The 21,433-nt window shown below is 44.2% G+C and overlaps 2 protein-coding genes across 3 annotated transcripts in view; both read left to right on the top strand.

Moving 5' to 3' along the window:
• Positions 1-14,794, top strand: part of BLMH (bleomycin hydrolase) — a 47,165-nt gene extending 32,371 nt beyond the window's left edge. The window contains exon 12 of the mRNA XM_004746921.3: positions 13,867-14,794. Within this exon, the coding sequence (XP_004746978.1) occupies positions 13,867-14,018 (152 nt within the window). The 3' untranslated portion in view covers positions 14,019-14,794. The remainder of the gene's footprint in view (positions 1-13,866) is intronic.
• Positions 14,795-20,844: 6,050 nt separating this feature from the next.
• Positions 20,845-21,433, top strand: part of SLC6A4 (solute carrier family 6 member 4) — a 32,686-nt gene continuing 32,097 nt past the window's right edge. The window contains exon 1 of one of the 2 annotated variants that reach the window (XM_013053501.2): positions 20,845-21,127. The gene's annotated coding sequence lies outside the window, so the exon portion shown is untranslated. The remainder of the gene's footprint in view (positions 21,128-21,433) is intronic. The other variant, XM_004746922.3, reaches the window with a different exon arrangement.

Genomic DNA, 21,433 nt, shown 5'->3' with positions numbered 1-21,433 from the left:
GTTAATGCTGCAAATTGGTAGTAGTTAAGAAATGAATGCAAAGGAATAACTTGTCTTGAATTGGAAGGATTTGATATTTGTAACATTTTAAAACATAAGAGATTGCTTCAGATGAACCTCTGTAGCATCTGTTTCATTTTTGGTCTAATTTGGTCCCTGTAACTGGGTTTGTTATGGGAAAGGTTAGTGTTGAGGAAGAGGACTACAGTTACGGTTTAGATGAGCCTGGATCTGTTGGCTTGCTTCTGTGTTATTTTTCCATCTGTAACTGTCACTTGATTTGTTGATTAGTAGTGTGTTTTTGTTGTTTTTGTTGGCCTGTCCACAAGCAGTGTTGTGGCTTGACCAGGCCTTATGGTTTTTATTCTGGAATTTTTTTTTCTATTTTTTATTTCGGAAATTTTGAAAAAAATAAAGATTTATTGCCTACAGAACCTCAAAATTACACAGCTCACCGGGGGACACACCTCAAGGTTGCAGGTAGAGAGCGTGCATGTGCGGGGGGGGGGTTCTCCTTTAAAGGGGGTTGAGGGTGGAAGACTAAGGTCTCGCAGTCTCACTGTTTATTGGTGAATTTAAAAAATAAGAGCAGAAGCTTAAAGCTTGGGAAGAGAAGGTGTAAGTGGCCTGAATGGTCAGTTATCGAATCAACTAAGATCTCTTAAAACAAAGGAGCCTCAGTGGGGGAGGTGGCCTGGCTCTTTATCTAGTCTAGTGCGGGCAGTGTGTTTATTTGAGATAGGCATCTTTTGTAGTGAGGCCTTAGCAATCAAAGCTTAAGTCAGGCACTTGCATTAAAAAAAGAAAGAAAACAATTCTCAGGGTTTACACTACTTGGTGATATCCATTTAAGAGAGAATAAACACAGTTAAGTCTGGTAAATGCTCTGTTTTGAGTAATGTGAGTTATTGTCTTTATTACTTTGAACCTAAATATTTATTCTTTTTTTTTTTTTTTAAGATTTATTTATTTGAGAGAGAGAGAGAATGAGTGAGCTCAAGAGAGTGGGGAGGGAGGCCAGAGGGAGAGGGAGAGGGAGAGAAAATCCTGAGCAAACTCTGCACCAAGCGCAGAGCTGACTGATGTGGGGCTCAATCCCCAAGGTCACTATCCCAGCTGAAACCAAGAGTCGGAAGCTTAACCAACTGCGCCACCAAGGCGCACCCCTAAATACCTACTCTTAAAGAGGATTCTGGGCCACTCTGTTATTTTTTTTTCCCATTCAGCTTTACCTCTTCACTACTACTTAGTGATTTTGCTGATTTACTAATTCTGTTTTGCTGAGAGCTGAGGTCTTGATTCCTGTGATCTCCCTATAATCCTTCTTGGTGAAATCTTTAGCTATCTAGTTAAGGTTAAACTAACTTTTTTGTTGTTCTTGAATAACTTAGCAAAGCATTTCAGTAGAGAATTAAAAGATAGGAGCTGAGTGGGGGTAGGGAATAGTTCATTCAAAGCCAAAATAAATTATTTTTGTGTATTTCTTAGTAATATATGGGGGAGGGGCAAATGGAGAGGGAGGGAGAATCTTTTTTTTATTTTTTTTAAGATTTTATTTATTTATTTGACAGACAAAGATCACAAGCAGGCAGAGAGGCAGGCAGAGAGAGAGGAAGGGAAGCAGGCTCCCTGCCGAGCAGAGAGCCCGATGCGGGGCTTGATCCCAGGACCCTGGAATTATGACCTGAGCTGAAAGCAGAGGCCACTGAGCCACCCAGGTGCCCCAGAAGAGAGAATCTTAAGCATGTTCCGCCTTTAGCACGGAGCCTGACATGGGGCTTGGGGATGGATCTGATGACCCTGAGATCGTGACCTGAGCCAAAATCAAGTGTTGGATGCTTACTTAACTGACTGAGCCACGCAAGGCACCCCTTAGCAATGTTCCTTTTTACTTAACAGGAAGTAAGAAAAGAAAATATGATCTAACTTAATTAGCACACCTGGCCTGACCTTAGGAGAGTATGTGTAGTATGTAATTATGCTGATGCTATATATTCACCCCAGTGAGTCCCTCTTGTCTGTCAGCCTGGTGGGCACTGGCCAGCATGTGTGAGGCAGAACTTGCTCTCAGGAGAGGAAACAATCTTTTTACAATCTCCGGAGGTTGTAAAACCACTAATGTCTTAGTGGTTAGGGCAACATTTAAAAAATGGAAACTAAATCTCACTGCTGAGATTTTGTTTCTGTAGATAATATTAACAGTCTGTTACTATTCTCTTTGAGATTTCTGCCTGTTAAGATGGGTGTTTTCTGAAAAAGCAGTTTTGATGATATAAGCTAGATACAAACACAGCAGAGATACTTAGGCATGCTGCCCTTGCCCTCTGCCCAGTCCTGGCTTTGGTCTTCCCCATTGGTCATGGTCATGGCCTTTCTTACACAGAGATGACTAAGTAAATCGAATAACCTGTTTACCAAAATGGACAAAAGTACCTTCTGACCCCGAGAGACATAAAAGGAGAAATCAATTCTTGTCTTACTTGGGCCCATTGGGTTACTTCCTCTTGTTGAACTCCAGTGTTCTTAGTCAGCTGGACTGAAAATTGGATACATATCTAACATGCTGTATTAGCATCATGGCTTTCTTTTTTCACTTGCTTCTTAAAGCATTTTGTACATGTATGGATCATATCAGAAATGGAGGGATGCCTGGTTGGCTGAGTCAGTAGAGCTCTGACTCTTGATCTCAGGGTTGTGAATTCAAGCCCCCACAGGAGATGTACAGATTACTTTAAAAAAATAAAAATAAAAATCTTTTTTAAAAAAGTGGATTTCACATCGGATAGGGGAACAGACTTTGGGACTTGTTACATTGTCTTTCATTTTAAAAAGTTGGTAAGCTTATTAGAGTAAAATCGTTTATAAAAACATCTAAGAATTTAAAGTAGAGGAAATAACCTTTAGTGCTTCACTCTTAGTCAGAAATTCACCTGAAAAGGGCATATTCTTTAAACCAAGATAACCTGCAAGTCATTTAGCTAATAGGTGATTGAGCCAGAATTATAATTCCGACAGTTTAACATGAGAGCCCGTTTTCTTAGCCGTGAAACTCTGCTTTCTCTCAGCTTCTCTGTTCTAGTAGCATCCACTCCACTCATGGAAATAATGGATCGATTCATGATCTTTGGTGATCAGAAACTAGTGGTGGAGGGAACATATAAAACTATAAAGAATCTGGAGACATCATAAATGTCCCATGCCAGCAGAAGGGGCTCGTGGAGCACCATTTATGGCTGGGAATCTGGAGGAGGAAGGAGGGATGGGGTACCTAGTGAAGGTTTATGTTCAAATATAGCACGTTGTGAGTGGGGCAAGTAAAAAACTCTAAGCACCTATTATTTCCCAGAGTTCTTGTGTCTATGCTGCTTTATAATATGTTGGCCTTTTTTTCCCCCTTAATTTTTTATCATGGATAATTTCAAGCATGTATAAAGTAAACAGAATAGTAGTAAGGAACTTCCTTGTACCCATCACCCAACTTCAGTAGCTATCAAATTCTGGCATGGATATAACAAAGTATTTCTGAGAGTCAGTAAATTGAATTTTTGGATATTCTTCCTAATGAACCAGTCTTATTATGGAACTTGACTTCTTCATGATTGGTTCACTTAATCTGAGATGTATTCTTATTTTAAAGTCTGATACAGCAGAACTGTGAACATGGAATTATCGTAACAAAGTTTTTCATGTTCATTAAGTCCAGTTTCTTAATATACTAAATAATACAACCTTAAAGTAAGGGTAGGGAGAATAGTATTTTCTAATTCTGCAGTGGTCACTGAAAGAAAAAAAAAATTTAAGTTTTTTTTTTTTAATGATCTCTACACCCAACATGAGGCTTGAACTTACACCCCAAGATCAAGAGTTGTTTGCTGTACCAACTGAGCCAGCCAGACGCCCCAGAAAACATTTCTTTGAAAAATTTTGTCTCCTAGTTTTTATTTTGAACAAAGATTAGTTTTTCATTTTTAATATTGCTTTTGTGCCTTTCAGATACATGAACATTTAAAATTGTTCTTAACCCACATTCTTCATCTTTTCTCACAAATGGCCTCTCTGTTCCTGATTTAATTTTAGTGAAATTTCCAGACTTCCTCCTTAAAAGAAAGTATCTTGAGGGGCGCCTGGGTGCCTCAGTGGGTTAAAACCTTTGCCTTTGGCTCAGGTCATGGTCCCAGGGTCCTGGGATCGAGCCCTGCATCGGGCTCTCTGCTCAGCGGGGAGCCTGCTTCCTCCTCTCTCTCTCTACCTGCCTCTCTGCCTACTTGTGATCTCTCTCTGTCAAATAAATAAATAAAATCTTAAAAAAAAAAAAAAAGAAAGAAAAAAGAGTATCTTGATTTCCATCAAAGAGACTTTGGCATATTGGAAATTAATCTGGAAAGAAATTTATGTGGCTGATTCAGATTATATCTGGAGTTCTACTGCTTCCTGAAAATTAGCCTTACCAGCCAAACTATTGCATATGATTTCAGATATCTAGGCAAAAAAGTCATCATATCCTTCATCTAATGTTGTATTGTGGAACCAGGAGAGACAGTTACTACTTTCTTGATTATAGATCCTGGACCACAGTTTAACTCTGTATAATTTCTATTTCTTTGCAACATGGATAATTTCTGTTTCCTTATGAGGTCCTATAGTTTGTATATAGCTGTCAAATGAAATAATGTGTGAAAGCATTTTTCAGACTGTATGCTGCTATAGAACTCTGAAGAGTTCAATGAGTATTCCATATTTCTGTCAGGGGTGCTCAGTATATATAATTCATAGCATCTTTATAATAATTCAAAATTGCTGATACATTTGCATTTATTTTTCCTCACGGCATCGAGTAGGATATGAGCATGGGTGATTATACCCATGTTGAATGTGAAAAAACTGAAACTTCAGGCACACTCCCCAAGCCCATTGCAGGGCTGGATCCCAGGACACATGAGCCATGGCCTGAGCCAAGACCAAGAGTGGGACACTTAACCAACTGAGCCATCCAGGCTCTCTGACAGAGACAGTGTCCCTAAAAATGTATGTTCCCTCTAAAAGATAACACAGCATTTGCAGGACTGTTTGAGATTCCATTTTGTATATCAAGCACAATTAATGTAAATTACAGGCAATATTGAGCTGAATGTACTGAAATAAGAGAAAATTGTATGAGCTAAAAGCAGAGGTCTCCGACTTTCTAGAAAGGGGTGAGATACAAATATGTGATATCACCTCGGAGTTTTCATGTCTCTACCAGCTTGGGAAAAGTGCTGCTGTTATCAAATCCCAAGTATCCGAGGTCCTTCCGAGGGACTTCCCGTCGTCCATCTTTATTAACCAAAGAGCCTGCATGACTGGGGCTAAACAGCAGTGCGTGGGAGCGGGACAGAGCAAGCATGCACTCTCGGGTTGACTGCTGCTCCCTTATCAAAGCGTGTGGCTGGGAAAGGGCTACCGTGTGTGAGGGGGGACAAACTATGGCACAGTAGCTCCTTTTGACCGTAACCAGACCTCAGTCTCGGGGACAAATTCCTCACGTTCCCATAGAGTTTTGTGCGTGTGTTTGCTTTCACCTGTGGAGAGGACCCGCTGTTTTCACCTGATTGTCTCCAACATGTTCCTGCATTGGTTTGAGAGGGATAAAGGGGAAGCACAGGCTCTGGAGCCTCACCGCCTGGGCCCTGGCAGTCCCATCTGTTGGCTCTACGACCTTGGTCATGGTATTTAACCTGCAAAAGCCATACGTTTCCGATCTATAAAATAGGTCATAATTGTACCTCCCTCGTATGGTTGTTGTGAGAACTGTGCCAGGCATGTAAGGAGTGCTCAAAAACGTCAGCTGTCGTCGTGACCGTTGTTAATGTTACCTGTGGACAAACGAAGGCAGAACAAGTAGTCCCCCTCAAACGTTGTCTTCTAGAGTGGGGCTGTTTAACTTGCCCACAGCTCCAGTTTCAGATCTTAAAGTAATTCAGGACCCTAGTGTGACCATTGCGCTACATGACCCGTTTACCGGATGGATGGCTCGTCATGTGGCCTTAGTTTCATGAGAGAGAGCAGTGGAAGTGACTAAATCTAGTGCTGAGGAACAACCATTAGCAATAGCATCACCTCACATTTATTGATGGGATGCAGGGAACCGTGCACAGACCATGGTGGAATGAGTGTCGGACCCTCCAAGGAATTCATACGTATTCACCAGGGGCACGGGAAGGGGACTTGAAGAGGGCTGTGATGGGACAGAAGTGGCATTCGTGGTGTGCTCCTCAGACTGTAAGATATAGGGTAAGTAGACCCAGAAAGGGAAAAGAAGAGATGATTTCTCCAAGAAGGCAGATGACAGAGAAAGAGGAAGAACTGGAGAGGACCCCCACAGTGGGGAGACAATCGGAAGGCACCGAAGCTTTTGTGGGGGAGGGGTTAGAGAGAAGTCAGGGAGAACTTGGTGGTGCATAGTGTGAGTGGAGCAGTCAGAAAATGAGTCAAGGGAGAAGGCTTTGGGGCAGGTTTTAGAAAAGGAATGAAAGCCCAGCTGTCCTGTTCTACCATATCAGCACCAGTACCAATCCCTTCCAGTGCTAGGTGCGGTGAGGAGACCGGAAGATTGAAGCTGGGACACTTGAGATTGTAAATCTTGCTCCATATATAGTGTTTGTAATTAATTATAAGGACAAATAAGTAAAACATAAACAACAGAGTAAGTGCAAAATAATGTAGGGGATAAATTGCAAGGTAGATGAGTGATTGGAACTGTGAAGGCTCCTTCGTGAGTCTTCAAGAGGGAATGGAGTTTTTAGGAAAGGTTGTGACTGTTTTGGTAAGGAAGTGGGCGGCCAGCCAGAGCAAGAGTAGCTGAAAAGAGTGTAGTGCCCGGCATGTGGGGCATGCTTCAGGTGGGTCTGAGGAAGGAGGCCAGGACATAGTGTGAGCTTTTGAGGAGATCGAAGAGCAAGTTTTGCCTGAAAGAGGAGTAGTGGCCATTCTGGGGTCAGAGAGAAGTCACTGAGTTTCAGTGGGAAAATAGACCCTTGGGTGACATCTGAAGTCTTTCCTCCCCTGTCCGTTGTTAGAGATCTGGCAGGATTGTGTGTGTTCTCAGGCTCCTCTGGATCGTGCTTACTGGTCCAGGGAGGGGAAATCTGACTGGTTGGTTCATTGCCTTCTCTCCTCAGCCCAGAGACAATCAGGCTTCTTCTGGACTCCAGCAGAGGATGCTTCCTCAGAAGTGTATGCTTCTGCTCATTGAACGTGGTTGTGACTTGATGGTTTAAAAAAATACAACCAACCCATAACCAAAACAACTTTGTTTCCCTACTATACTTTTCCCTCTAAGTTCTCTAGCTTTTGTTTCTGAAAAAAAGCCTCTGGTGGTATTAAGCTGTAAGAGGATCTCTTCTCTTACTAGCAAAGTGTTCGGGAGCATGAATGTGCCCCACCATACAGCCAGACTTTTGTGTTTATTCTGGAGGAAAAAGAAAGCCTCTTCTTAGATCACTGTCCGATGTCTGTCTCATAAATGGTGCATTTGGTTCCCTTTCTTTTTTTTTTTTTTTTTAACTCCCAGCCCATCCTGTTCTCTGTCTTCTAAGTATGTGCACCTGGCACACATGACATCTCTTTGATCTAAATACAAAATATCTTATAAGCAGCACCTGGACACATGACATGGGATGTGTGAGCAGGTGGAGTTGGCGCCAAACAGGTGTCCGAACTAGATGACGTGCTGTGACCTGCTGCCTTGGCCGTAAGTGCCAAGTCTCTGAGCGCCGTAGAGGAGGGGGCTGAGCCCCGTGGAAAAGGCTGAATTTGAAGACCTGGGTTTGAATACAAGCTATATGACTTTAGACAATTCACACCAACCCTTCCTGCCTTGCAGTGTTGCAGGATTAAAATCAAAATGAGGACAGTGGATATGAGATTGCATTGTGAAATGAAGCACCCTATAGATTTATGTGTGTGCTTTTGTTTTGCTTTGCTTTCTAGAGTATAATTCTATTAATAAATCGTAAAATCACAGTGTTCCAAAATCAAATTACAGAAAAGCATCTAAAAAGCATCTTGTTTCCCTGTCGGTCTCTCTCCACTCCCCTCTTTCTGGTTGCCATTCCTGTTAGTTTCTCTTTCCGGTTATCAGTGTGGTTTAGTGCATCAAAGGTAACACACCATGTTAGCCTGCTCTGCCTCTTGCTCTCACTTCACTGAACAGTGTGTCTTGGAGGCATTTCAAATCAGTATGTTTCCGTATCGGGACAGCATCATTATTTTCCATTGTCTGGATGTACCATAGTTTATTCAGCCAGTTTCCTTACTAATGGAACTTGGGGTATTTCCTGTCTTCTGCTATTACAAACAAGGTTGAAGTGAGTTAATATATGCGTGATGTTTTGAGCCGTGCCTAACATGGTAAGTGCCAAATGAGTATTAGTTATTGTGCATAAATACTTACTATGTTCCTGCAAGTATTGTTAAGTCTGTGGGACAAAATCTCAGAAGTGGCATTAGGGAAAGGGGTAAACACATTTGAAATTTTTATAGACACTGCCAAATTTCATTTCATAACGATTGTGTCATTTTCCACATTTGCTATATATTCTCTAAAAATGTAAGGTATTGGAGTACCTGGGTGGTTCAGTTAGTTAAACATTTGCCTATGGCTCAGGTCATGATTCCAGGGTCTTGGGATCGAGCCCTGAGTTGGTGGGCTCCCTGCTCAGCGGGGAGTCTGCTTTTTCCTCTCCCTCTGCCTGCTGTTCCCCCACTTGTGCATATGCACTCTTTCTCTGTCAAATAAATAAAAATGAAATCTTAAAAAAAAATTAAATAGATAATTAAGGATAGGTACAAAGATTTAGTTGCAAAGATATTCATAGCAGTGTTGTTTCTAAGAGTGAAAAAACAAGCCAGACTTCGTCAGTAGGGGACTGATTAAATTCATTTTGGCTTGCTTATCCAAATTCCGCACTTAAAAATTAGAGTCGTTGTATTGTTTAAATTAATATGAAAAGAGATGAAGTGGAAAATCTGCAGCCTGTGTGGTACTTAGTAATAAAAGAGCATGTGTGATGTCTCGTTTTTTTAAATTTGTAGAGTCTATACGGAGGAACTTTATTAAAGGCCGGATGTAAAATCTGAATAGAGTGTATCTCTAGATGGTGGGATTGCAGTCATGCCTTAAATTTATATTTCTTGGGGCGCCTGGGTGGCTCAGTGGGTTAAAGCCTCTGCCTTTGGCTCAGGTCAGGATCCCAGGGTCCTGGTATCGAGCCCCGCATTGGGCTCTCTGCTCAGCAGGGAGCCTGCTTCCCCCCGCCGCCCTCTCTTTGCCTGCCTCTCTGCCTACTTGTGATCTCTATCTGATAAATAAATAAAATCTTTAAAAAAAATTTATATTTCTCTCCTGCTCCTCATCCACCTCTTCCTCTTCCTTCTCATTTTCTACCTTTTCATCTTCTTCCTCTTCCCATGTTTCCAAAATCTGTTATAAGTGTTTATTATTTAAGTAGTCTTTAGAATTAGGAGCCAAAACCCAGTATAAGAATTCTGAAGTTTTGGGCACCTGGGTGGCTCAGTCAGTTGAGTGTCTGTATTCGGTTCAGGTCATGATCCCAGGGTGCTGAGATTGAGTCCCACATCGGGCTCCCTGCTCAGCAGAGAGCCTGCTTCTCTCTCTGCCTCTGCTGCTCTCTCTGCTTATGCTCTCTCTCTCTCTCTCTGTCAAATAAATAAATAAAATCTTAAAAAAATAATAATTCTGAAGTTTTGAGGAGAAAATCACCTACCCTGTTGAATAAAGATATCATTTTGTTATTTCTTGTAAGGTTTTTTTTCACCTACGTATCTGGATTCGTAACATTGTTATAATTATATAAGATATATTGTTTGTATGCTCTTCATTTTTATCGCTTAAATGTTTTCCATGTTGCTGCATGGTCTTTGCAACTTCATTTTTTTTTATTTGAAGATTTTATTGATTTATTTGACAGACAGAGATCACAAGTAGGCAAAGAAGCAGGCAGAGAGAGAGGGAAGCAGGCTTCCTGCCGAGCAGAGAGCCCAATGCGGGGCTTGATCCCAGGACCCTGAGATCATGACCCGAGCTGAAGTCAGAGGCTTAACCCACTGAGCCACCCAGGCGCCCCTGCAACTTCATTTTAAATGACTGGCTAATGTCCCGTGAAGTAGTTTCTCAGTGTTTATTAGGAGGTTGGAAATACGAGACAAATGCCCGTGAGGTGTTTGCTTTCCTTTCTTGGAAGCTTTCTTCAGCCTTGAGTTCTCACCATCAGGTGAGAGATCGGCAGTGACGTCATGAGGCCCCGAGAATCCAGCCTCCTTAGATCCATGCTGCCAGGCACACCCATCAGAGCAGAACAGAAACTTGATTTTGTCACACCTTTTTCAAAAAATAGCTGCCCCAAGACACCCCGCATTAACCACAGATCATTTGTTAGTGAGGTAAAATACCTCATAGAAGGCAGAGAGCAAAAAACAGAAAACATCTAACTCATAAATGATAATATATTTACTACCTTAATCAAGTCTGAAAGGTTGGGAAATGTTAGATCTCTGGTAGAATTTCAGAAAACTGTTATTTTCAGGTAAAGATCTTCCCCTTAAACTAACCTGTTCAGTACTATTCTGTTTCTGAGTGAATTTGACCTCATCAATCTAGAGTTGTATCAACAGACACCGTTTTTCCCTTTACCAACCAACACTACACTTTCTCTTAACCAATACAGAAACACTGGCAGTTTTTTTGAGGACTGTTCACGTATTTTGTTTCTTTCTCATTGCCTGTAAACAATTTACAGCTTAAGCAAAATGTGATTTCTCCATAGTTCCTAAAACTGACTTTCTGTTTCCTTAAATATAACCTTGGGCTCCTTGTTGCAGATTTTTCTTCTTCTGGGAACCCCTGTTTCTGGTGGCCAGAGTGCTTAAGGACTGGAAGCTGCAACTTTCTTCAGATCACAATGGCCATTTTTAACCACCTGAAAAAATAAAACATAAACCTGCCTGAATGGGTACTTTGCTGCCCCCCCACATGGCACTCACTTGGGTTCTCAGACATACTGATCCTAATCTCCAGCTCCTGAGACACGAAAGATGCAACAGTTACAGCAACCCCGAGTTCGTTATCTGCTCAGGGTGCAATTACCTGGCCGCCACCTAGACTGTGAGGTTTTTGTGGGCCTCCAGAGAACTCATATCCTGAAGAGAGAGGCGAATCAAGGCAGGTCCTCTGGGTAGGGACACTGAGAGGGCGGATCGCATTTGATAGGAGTTTTAATTTGTGAGGACTTAATCTGATCTGCTTTTGGAACAAGATAGTGTACATGTACTTATTGTCCATTTTCTCTGTGCATTCTTTGAAGACTCATTTGATTGTGTGATGATAGTATTGTCGTAAGGACACAGAACTTTATTACACGAATCTGCCTCTGTCCTTCACCTGCCTCACTGTCCAGAGCCATTCTAGGGATTTATTTAGCCTGGGAAGGGGAAGGATGACTAATGTCTCAAATTGTATGGTGTTTAGTAGTCTGGTTTCCTGCCCACTGAAAGCCCCTCTTGGGGAAAGCAGATAATGAATTTCTCAGGAAGCAGTGACTTGGGATGCAGCAAGAGATGGTACTGGTTGTCCCTTCCGCTACCCGAGCGGATAGTTGGTGTCTGTTGATAGGACTCTCTGTCCTTTGAGAGAATTTAGTGGCACTCGTGTAGGTGATAGCGCGGGCCAGGTTTTCGACAGACACAAGCAAAGCCAGGGGCTTGGGGGTAATGAATCCAGGCAGGAACTGGAAGCAGCCCTGGTTACAGCGTCCGTTGGGTCTGTGGTCCCCTTGCCTGTACCTCTGGTTGAGAAGAGGAGTGCTGGATCAGGAGGCGGGCGTCAGTGGACAGAGATGCATTCCCTCAGCCTACTTGGAAGGAGCCCTTGAGCACTTCTGCACCGCGTTCCCTTGTGACGATAGACATCCTGTGCCACATCAGGGGGAGCTGTCCTTGGCTTCTGTCACAGGTGAAGAGGAGAACTGGGCACAGGAAACCTCACCGAAACAGTTGTGTTTTCATGTTAAATAATGTCCTCTGTGACACCATTTAGCTTACACAATTAGACTTGCCATCATGTTGCATTTTAATGACTTAAATCAGTCTGGCCTTTAGGGCAGCGGTTGTCAAAGTGTGCTCGCAGGACCCCCGCGGCTCCCTGGGACCCTCTTAGGGGGTTTGCAAGGTCTTCCCTTCAACAACAAATCTGTATGAGGCCAGGTTTTCCTTCCTCTCCTTCAGCCAGAACAACAGATTGCAAAAGATTGCAGACAGAGCAGATACAAGAATTCATTTGTCTTCTGTGAAGCCAGACGTTAAAGTGCAAAACTATGCCATTTTTCTAACTAAGGTTTATTTTGGAGAATTTAATGGTTTTTTTCCTTAAAATGTATTATTTCTATTCATGTTTTTTAAAAAAATTCTTATGAATTAGTATTTTAAACTTTGTTTTCATTTCTAATATGGTGAACACCAGTAGGTGTTCCCACATAAACAACTTTCTGGCATCCTCATTTATTTTAAGAATATAGTGGGGCCTGGACATTGGAGAACTGCTCCCCTAGAGGACTGCCATGGGAGAAACACCTACAATTTCTTCCTTTTTCTTGGTCTCAAGTAGTGAGAAATGATACAGCTCAAAAACCGATTTGCACAAACACTTTGAGGGAAAAAAGGCTCGTGTCTAGTATAGACCAGGTGCCGGATATGGTTAAGATGGGAGTGATGATGATGACGGTGATGAAGACTGCTAATTCCTCTGAGTCCTTTGGTGTGTAGGTGTGCACAGCAGCCCTGTGTAAGTTCACATTTCTGTGCTCTGGGCTCTCTCCTTGACCAATTCGTATTTTAAATATGCACTTTAGTTGCTCACTTTAATTTTACTCTTTATATTATCAGTGGCCAAGTGAAGCATTTTTTCCCCTCTTTAGGTTTGTTGGAAGGGTGTTCCTGAAGGGGAATTTGTTTTGTCCTAGTGGAGCCTGAAATAGAGGTTAATCGTCGTCCTAATGGGAAAAGGCAGGCTTCTAAGATGGGTGGATGATGGCTGACGCCATGTTTTCTCTGGGCTGAGCTCTCAGCCTAGGGTATTCATACGGTCCTACCCAGTGGAAAGGTCTGTAAACTGTAGGGCCTCTCTGAGGAAAAGAGATCAAGAAGCTGTCTCAGTCTCCCATTTCTGCCTGATCTTCACCACAGATTTTCCACTAGGAAAGCAAAGACCGTGTTATCATTTGACTTACACAGGATCACCAGCAAATAAGCAGCTACCTGGGAATGAAGACACGGGCCCCATCAGGTTCCCCCTAGCAGCTTAGCTGCTCGCAGGAATTTACAGGGGAGAGGAAGGTAGGAGAAGAGCCTGTGATGCTGAGAAGGTGGGCAGGGTAAGGATGAAACTAGGGTGCTTGCCCTTCTGATCCTAGAGGTCAGTCCCCTTGGTGTTGGCTCTATGAACAAGAAGCCTTTCCTCCTGTCTTCTAGGGTCACATGCTCCTCTTCAGCCCAGACAGCCCAGGCAATGAAACAGCACAGGATCTGCGAACAGTCTTAGGTCCGAGGCCCAGGTCGGAGCCTCCCCTGTGCGACGGGGCCTGTCACCTAATTACTCTGAGCCCCAGTTTTCTGATAGATGAAATTATAGCCATGCCTGTCATGTCTGCATCACAGAATGGTTAGTAAGACCTAGAGTAAGTGAGGTTTTAGACGGGAAAGCTGAAAAACGTGTGCAGGTATAAGTTTTGTAAAAAGCTTCTTTAGAGTGCTAGTGGGGCTTCTGCCCTTTGCCCCTTGCCCTCTGGTTCATGAGCCTTCTGTTCTTTCCTCCAGGTTACCTGTGCATGACAGATGAGTGGTTCTCTGAGTATGTCTACGAAGTAGTGGTGGACAAGAAGCACGTTCCCGAAGAGGTGCTAGCCGTGCTAGAGCAGGAACCCATCGTCCTGCCGGCCTGGGACCCCATGGGGGCTTTGGCCGACTGATGCTGCCTCTAGCTCTTTCCTCCTCCTCCGGGACCTGAAGTAGCTGCAACGGACAGATCCAAGGACTGAAGCCAAAGTTACATGGGTTCCCACAGGACACAGTCAGACTCTTGGATTTCTCCTCCAGGAACCTCTTCGGAGAAGTGTGCTTTATGATGAGACAAAATATTCTTGAAAGGAAGGATCAGGTCACACTCTGTACTCTCCTCATCCCCAACAGCTCAGGATCTCTTAGCATTTTAATTAGCTGTCATTGTTTGTCCTAACTCTGTCAAAAGGTCTGGCTTAGTGTCTTTTCAGAAGACAGGAGAGGATGAGCAATTGATGGAGAGAAAATGGACCTGATGCTCCTTGTTTCTAGGGTAGAGTTGGGGGAGGGTTATCTTGAGATTTGAGCTTTCAAACTGCATGCTGCCTGACAGCATCACTGTCCTTCCTAGATGGCAGTCACTGAATCCCGTTTTTGTCAAGGTAGTTTTATGTGCCTCTGATAGCCCAGGAATGGGAGGTTGATCGAGTCTGACATGATTCCTTCCTGTTCGGAACTGTGGGGAAGCACAGGTCTCCTTGAGTGGAGGCTTAGAGAAAGAGGAGTGTGAGAACAACCAAAACTTTATCATGATCTGAATTATAACCCTTAGGGGGCGCTCTAGCCCAACGGTTTAACTGCGGCCTCTGGACTCTGGAGTCCGGTGGGCAGGAAAAGGCGATGCCATTCTTTCTGACAACTAGATGGTGCTGAGAAGCTTTTGAATAAAACACTTTGCTAAATGAGAGTAAATGGCTTATTTGATCTAGCTAGGAGTTTATTTAGCAACAAAAGAAAGCAACCAGGTGACTCCTATTCCTCAAAATGGAGAAACCGTAAGATGCCTCAGGGCTTCCCTGCTTCACTTTCTGTGTGGTCTTGATGGTCCTTCCCAGCCAGTGCTGACCCTCACTGGCTTCCGCAGAGGATGTCCAGGCACCGCATCTAGGAGAGCTTGTGTCCCTGCCACTTAACCGTTTTTTCATCCAGATCTTAGAAGAGTAAGAAAGGAAGCTTTGCTGGGTTCAGACTTGTAAGTGGCTGGAGAGTATGTTTTACTGAGACTGGGTCTCCCTTTCACTGAAAGCAATTAAATATAGCCTCCTAATCAATATTTCCATCAGTGCCTGAGCCCCCTACCTTTCTGGCTTTCCTAGAATCTTCTCAGTCCTAGCAGGGCTGTCTGTCATAGCACTTTCCAAGATAACATTAGATAAAGGATCAAGCTTTAATCGAAGTGTTGCTATTGTTGTAAACCCTTTCTGTTTCATGCAAGTTAAATAAACCCATTTCTAGGCACATCATGGCAAAATGCTAGAACAGATCTTTAAGGCATCCAGGAACACAGACCATTCCCTCCAAAGAAAAGACCATTAGTTGACGACTATCTTCTCATTGGCAACTCTGTAAGCAAGAGGACATTGAAACATATCTTCAGGGTGCTAGGAGAAGTTAACTGTGAGCCTAGAATTTTATACTCAATGAAATTTTCAGAGGTGAAATAAAGTACACTTGCAGTCAAACAGAAGGGAGGTGATCCAGTATGGAAGATAGGAAATGTGATAAGTACATGCATCATCCAAACAGAAAGTGCCTGTAGGGAAGTCTAACAGGGTTCAAAGAAAGATGAGACCAATATACCTGAAAAGAGATGATGATAATTAGGGAGGTGGTTGGACTAAACATATCCTTTGTCATTCAGGAAGAAGAGAAGTATATCGATTGACTTTAGACTTTGGTATGTTAATGATATATCCAAAATTTTCTAGATGAACTACTAAAAAATAAGCAGGGTATTTTTGTCCATGAAAAGACAAGATGTGAGAGAAAAAAAAGCAAAACAAATAGAGTATCCAAAATAAGACAGAGATAAATCTAAGTATGTCATTAAGTACAATATATAAATGTTCCTGAAAAAAGGCAAATTGTCAAACTGGAGGGTTTTGGGGGTGTTTAAAGATTTTTTTTATTTGAGAGCATGAACAGGGGAAGCGGCAGAGAGAGAGAGGGAGAAGCCGACTCTGCTGAGTAGGGAGCCCGACCCGGCCAGGGCTTGGTCCTAGGACCTCAGGATCATGACCTGAGCCGAAGGCAGATACCTCACAGACTGAATCACCCAGGAGACCCTCAAACTGGAGTTTGAAAAGAAACTCAGCCATAAGCTAATTACAAGAGACATCGGCAACCTGGGATATGAAAAGGTTTGGAAAGATCCATCAGGCAGATACTAAGCAAAATAAATCTGGTGTGGCTATACTGATAATTAGCAAAATTAGGACTACTCTGAATAACAAACAGACTCATGCCAGGATCTCTTATTCACAGTCTCCCTGGAGTTGTATAACATGTCGGCCCTGGAAATAGGCTTTAAAACAAAAAGCATGGGGCACCTGGGTGGCTCAGTTGAGCGGCTGCCTTCGGCTCAGGTCATGATCCCGGGGTCCTGGGATTGAGTCCCACTTTGGGCTCCCTGCTCCATGGGAAGTCTGCTTCTCCCTCTCCCACTCCACCTGCTTGTGTTCCCTCTCTTGCTGTGTGTCTCTGTCAAATAAATAAAATAAAATCTTTAAAAAAAAAAAAAAGCATTGCTAGAGATAGAATCACTGCATTAATTATGTTTACTTGGTTCCCCGGAAAAATACAAAGATTCTAAATTCTAAATTAGTATGTACCTAATAACCTCAAATTATATAAAACAAAAACATAACTATATGGAAAAATAATCCAATATCATAATGGAAGATTTTAATTCCCTTCTTGATTGTTGATAGATCAAGTAACCAAAACCTCAAGTGAATATATAAAAGATTTAAGCATTTAGTAAGTTTGGTATAATGGACATCTATAGGACATTGCTCTAATAATTGCACAGTCTTGAGCGCACATGGAACTTTTTCAAAAACTGGCCATATATTGGGGAGTAAACCTCAACAAATTTCCGATAGTTCTTAATAGAAGCTAAAATTAAGAGCTAACTGAAAGGCTCCTATATGTTTAGAAATTAAGTCATAGGTCCAAGAAGAAATCATAAAGGAAATTTAACCCAAACAATTATTAAAAAAAAAATACTGCATATTCAAAATGGCAGGTAGAGCTAAAACAGTACGTAAATTTTATAGCCTTAAAATTTTATTAGAATGGAAGAAAGCCTGAGAATTGAGCTTAGCATCCATGTCAAGAAATTAGAACTGTAAAATAAACTTTAAAAAAGGTAGAAGGAAATAAAATGTATGTGCAGAAACTAAAGTTCAACAAAGCCGTAAGTTGGTTCTTTAAAAAAAAAAAAAAAGTAAATTAACAGATCTTGACAAGACTAATGAAAACACATACACAAGAAATTAAAAGGAGAGCACTATTATACATACTGCAGATATTTGAAAACTGGAAGATAAACTTTGTTAAACGACTCATTTAGAAGACCTAATTCCACAACCTCCAGAGTAACAGAAGAGAAACAATAAGCTGGAAAGCAGACAGAGGCATTAAGAAATTTAGCAGAGCTGAAACCATTGAATCCTCAGCTCGTGGCGGAGACAGCCAGTGCTCTGCAAACCAATCTACACTGCATAATACCACCACGACCACCGCCCCACCCCTCCACCCACCACCCCCGCCAAATACAGCATCTCCAGATAGCCACTACGGGAACTGGGGAGCAAAAGGAGGGTTACTGGGGGGTTGACTGTCTGTTAGATCCCCTCCTTACCTTGGGCAGCTGGGTAACTGGCCCTCCCCTGCTCTTTCAGCCAATTCAAGATTTATTCTCTAGAGAAAAACAGCTTATAGTCTGGAGGTCAGCAACACAGTTGGGGATGAAAGTACCGTAAGAGGGTTGAGTCTTTGCATTCCGAATGTTCTCTGCCATCTTGTGCTCCTAGAACTCCAGTGCCGGGCAGGAGTGCCCCGGGGGGGCTCAGTCAGTTAAGTGTTGTCCATCAAGAGATGGTTTCAACTCAGGTCATGATCTCGGGGTCCTGAGATGGAGCCCCACATCAGGCCCTGTGCTCAGTGTAGAATCTGCTTGTCCCTCTCCGTCCGCTCCTCCCCCCTCCCCTGCTCCCTGCTCTCCCTCTCTCTCTCATAAATAAATAAATAAAACTCAAAACCAAAAACAAAACAAAACAAAATGTAGTGCCCAGGGGATTGGAAATCTCTGGGGAATCTCGATTAGCCCAAAAGGATAGATGTAAAGAACTATTATGGTGGAAAGCCTTGTCTTGTGAGACCAGCATAACTCTGACAAGGATAGTAAGAGGAAAAATTACATGTAAATCACACCCATAAACATAGATGCAGAAGTCCCAAAACAAATTATAAACGAAATCCACAATATGTAAAAAAATTATCTTTATAACCAAATATTTAATAAAAAATATTTGTCAAAATTAGGATCAAGTAGGGAGAAGCAAACAGCAGTGCCCCTGGGGAAATGGGTCAGAGCTTAGCCAGAGACCTGAACTGGAGGACCCTGCTGATATTCGGGGGACTGCTGAGCGCAGAAATAGGAAGGCGTGGCTGGGCACTCCTCTAACTGCTGCTCTGACGGGTGGAAAGTCCTTGGCAGCCAGAGGACTCTGGGGACATGTAGAGTCATGCTGACCCCACACATCCAAGAAGCCAGGACCTGATAATGAGCTGTGCCTTCAGGATGTGGTCACAGACCCATGTGCTGTCTCCAGCTTGTCCTTAAAGAACAGCTTGAGGGGTGCCTGGGTGGCTCAGTGGGTTAAAGCCTCTGCCTTCGGCTCGGGTCATGGTCTCAGGGTCCTGGGATCGAGCCCCATGTTAGGCTTTCTGCTCAGTGGCGAGTCTGCTTCCCTTCCTCTCTCTCTGCCTGCTTCTCTGCCTACTTGTGATCTCTGTCAAATAAATAAAAATCTTAGAAAGGAAAAGAAAAGAAAAGAACAGCTTGATTCTAATGGGCTGCGGGCAGCACTGGGGCCCTCGCGCTAACGAAGTCCTTTAGCTGGCACTGCTGTTGACCACAGCCAACACCACTGGTTAAGCTGGACTTCTTTAAGTAATTCCAGATGAGCATTCCCTTATTTAGGACAACTTGTTCAAACCGTTGTTGCCTGATGCCAACTCTTCCTTCCTCCCTGGGGTCCATGCTACAGTTTGATTAAAAAACTAGGAATAAACCAGCCTGAGTTTTGTTTCCTTTTTTTTTTTCATCCCTAAGAGAAAGAGAGTAAGTGGGTGTGGAGGGGTAGGGGAGGAGTTGGAGGGGGTGCAGGCAGAGGGAGAGGAAGAGAGAGAATCTTAAGCTGGCTTCACGCCCAGCATGGATCCACTCTCCATCCCACGACCCTGAGATCATGATCTGAAGCCATAATCAGAGTCACACGCTTAACAGACTGAGCCACCCAGGTGCCCCTTGTTTCCCTTTTCAAGTTCCGCCTTTCCCACTTTATCACAAAGGAAAGGAAGAACGAGAGGGACAGAATGTTTGATTCACACCAGCTGCTGTCATTTGGGAACAACAGCTCTAGTAAGTGCCCTACGGTTGCAAAGGGGCTTGAACTCTGAAAGAAATGCTGCCTGGTTTTAAACTAACTTCTAACCACGGTGACCGCAGACCTCAGTGAGGGTGAGGGATGAGGGTGATGAGCTAGCCAAGAAGAGATGAAAGGGAAACCTTCAGGAAAGGAGATCCCTGGGGATTTGGCCCTAGATGAATTTCCCAAGCTTGCCCAGGAATCACCAGCCTGGCTTTGCAGCCCTTAAATGCCAGTCGGCTCACCACTACCTTGCAATCGCCCCCCTGACGTCTAGAGGGCACTAAAGCCTCACACTGATTCCTTCCAGGTCAGGAGAGGCCGCCAGGGCCCCCGCAGACACACTTGCTCAACCTGGCCCCCTATGTGCTGACTCGGTTCCTCCAAGGACATAGGGGCTGCAAGCTTGTGATTCTTTTCTTCTACCCTGGCCGCCTTTGGGAGGAGGGTGATGGGCTAGTCTGTGACCTCTCATCTCTGCCTCAGGGGCATCCCAAAGCAAGGACTCCATCTGTTCTTTTCAAAGGTAAAGATAAATAAATAAATAAAATAAAATAAAATAAAAAATTCTACTAAAAATCACTTTTAAACTCAGTTTTTTTTTTTTAAATTATCAAAGCAATGTTTTCACACGGTGCAAAACAATACGCTCCTGTTGAACCTCTTAAGATAATTAAAATACTGTAGAAAGTTCTTTACTGTAGCCACACCAGGGGCAGGCATATCCCCTCCGGCATCACCACCCGGACAATCTGTTCCATACAGCTTTGAAGTATGGCTAGTTAACCAAAGGAGAAATCATTCATTCATTCATTCTGTCTGTCTGTCTCCAAGTAACTATTGAGTCACTAGGTCAGGGACTGCTAGAGGCCTTGGGGATGGCCAGAAATGAGACGAGGTCTCTTCTGGCCCAGCGCACATCCCACGGTGGGGCCGATGAATCCCAGGAATGCCAGGTGCTAAGTCCTAGGAAGAAAACATCAGGATTCAGAGTGAGGGTGATGGGCAAGTGTCAGTGGTCCAGAAAGATCGCTCTGCAGGAGTGATTTTGAGCAGAACCCTAAACTTGGGGAGCAGCTGGTGGGGGTGGAAATGTACCTGTTGGTTGGGGAGCGGCCCGCCCACCTGCGAGGTGAGAGAGAAAAAGTTGGGATTCTTGGCTCTGTTGGGCCTTCTGCCAGTTCCTTCCTAGAGCACTGTCCCTCCTAGGGAGGGAGCCCCCCTCCTCCCGTTCCTGGGGCCCCGCCCCGCCCCCTACCCGCTCCCTGCCAGGCGCAGCCTCCCCACCCCTCCCCACCCCGCGCGAGCGCCGGGGCGGTCACCCCCACCCCGGGGGGAGCGCAGAGCCGCGACCACGCGGGAAACGTAAAGTTTCTGCAGCTCAAAGTGACGCAAAAATTCTTAAAGAGCTCTTTGGCGGCGGATATCTAGAGATCAGACCATGTGAGGGAACGGGAGAGTACAAATACGGCCGCTCTGGCGCCCGCTCCCGCACAGGCAGCCGCGCCCCCGGTGCCTCGAGGGCGCGAGGGCCGCCCCGCCTCCGAGGGCCCTGGACCAGCCTCCCCACGGACTCCCGGCAGGTGGGTCGGCTTGCCCGGCTGCGAATCCCCGCTCCTGCCGCACCCCACCCCGCAGGGGCTCCACCGGGCGCCGGATGGTGGGTGGGCGTGTGCGCGCGGTGGGCTCCAGGCGCTGCCGCCGCCCTCGAGGGGAGCACGGGTGGGGACAGGGCGCGGTCCAGGGGACTGGGGGGCACTGGAGGGTTCCTTGGTCTGCCGCCCGCGGGGGGCTGTTCCGATGGCCTGGGGACCAGAGCAAGACCCTGTGAAGATGTGCTTTAGGCGAAGCGTTGTCCCACGAGTGGGGAAAAGTTGCTTTAGTTTCAG

This window comes from Mustela putorius, unplaced genomic scaffold (genome assembly GCF_011764305.1).
Source record: "Mustela putorius furo isolate JIRA1106 unplaced genomic scaffold, ASM1176430v1.1 tig00003962_pilon_pilon_pilon, whole genome shotgun sequence".
NCBI classification, from domain to species: Eukaryota; Metazoa; Chordata; class Mammalia; order Carnivora; family Mustelidae; genus Mustela; species Mustela putorius.
The sequence above is the reverse complement of the archived record's forward strand: the minus strand, read 5'-3'. Positions and strand labels throughout refer to the sequence as shown.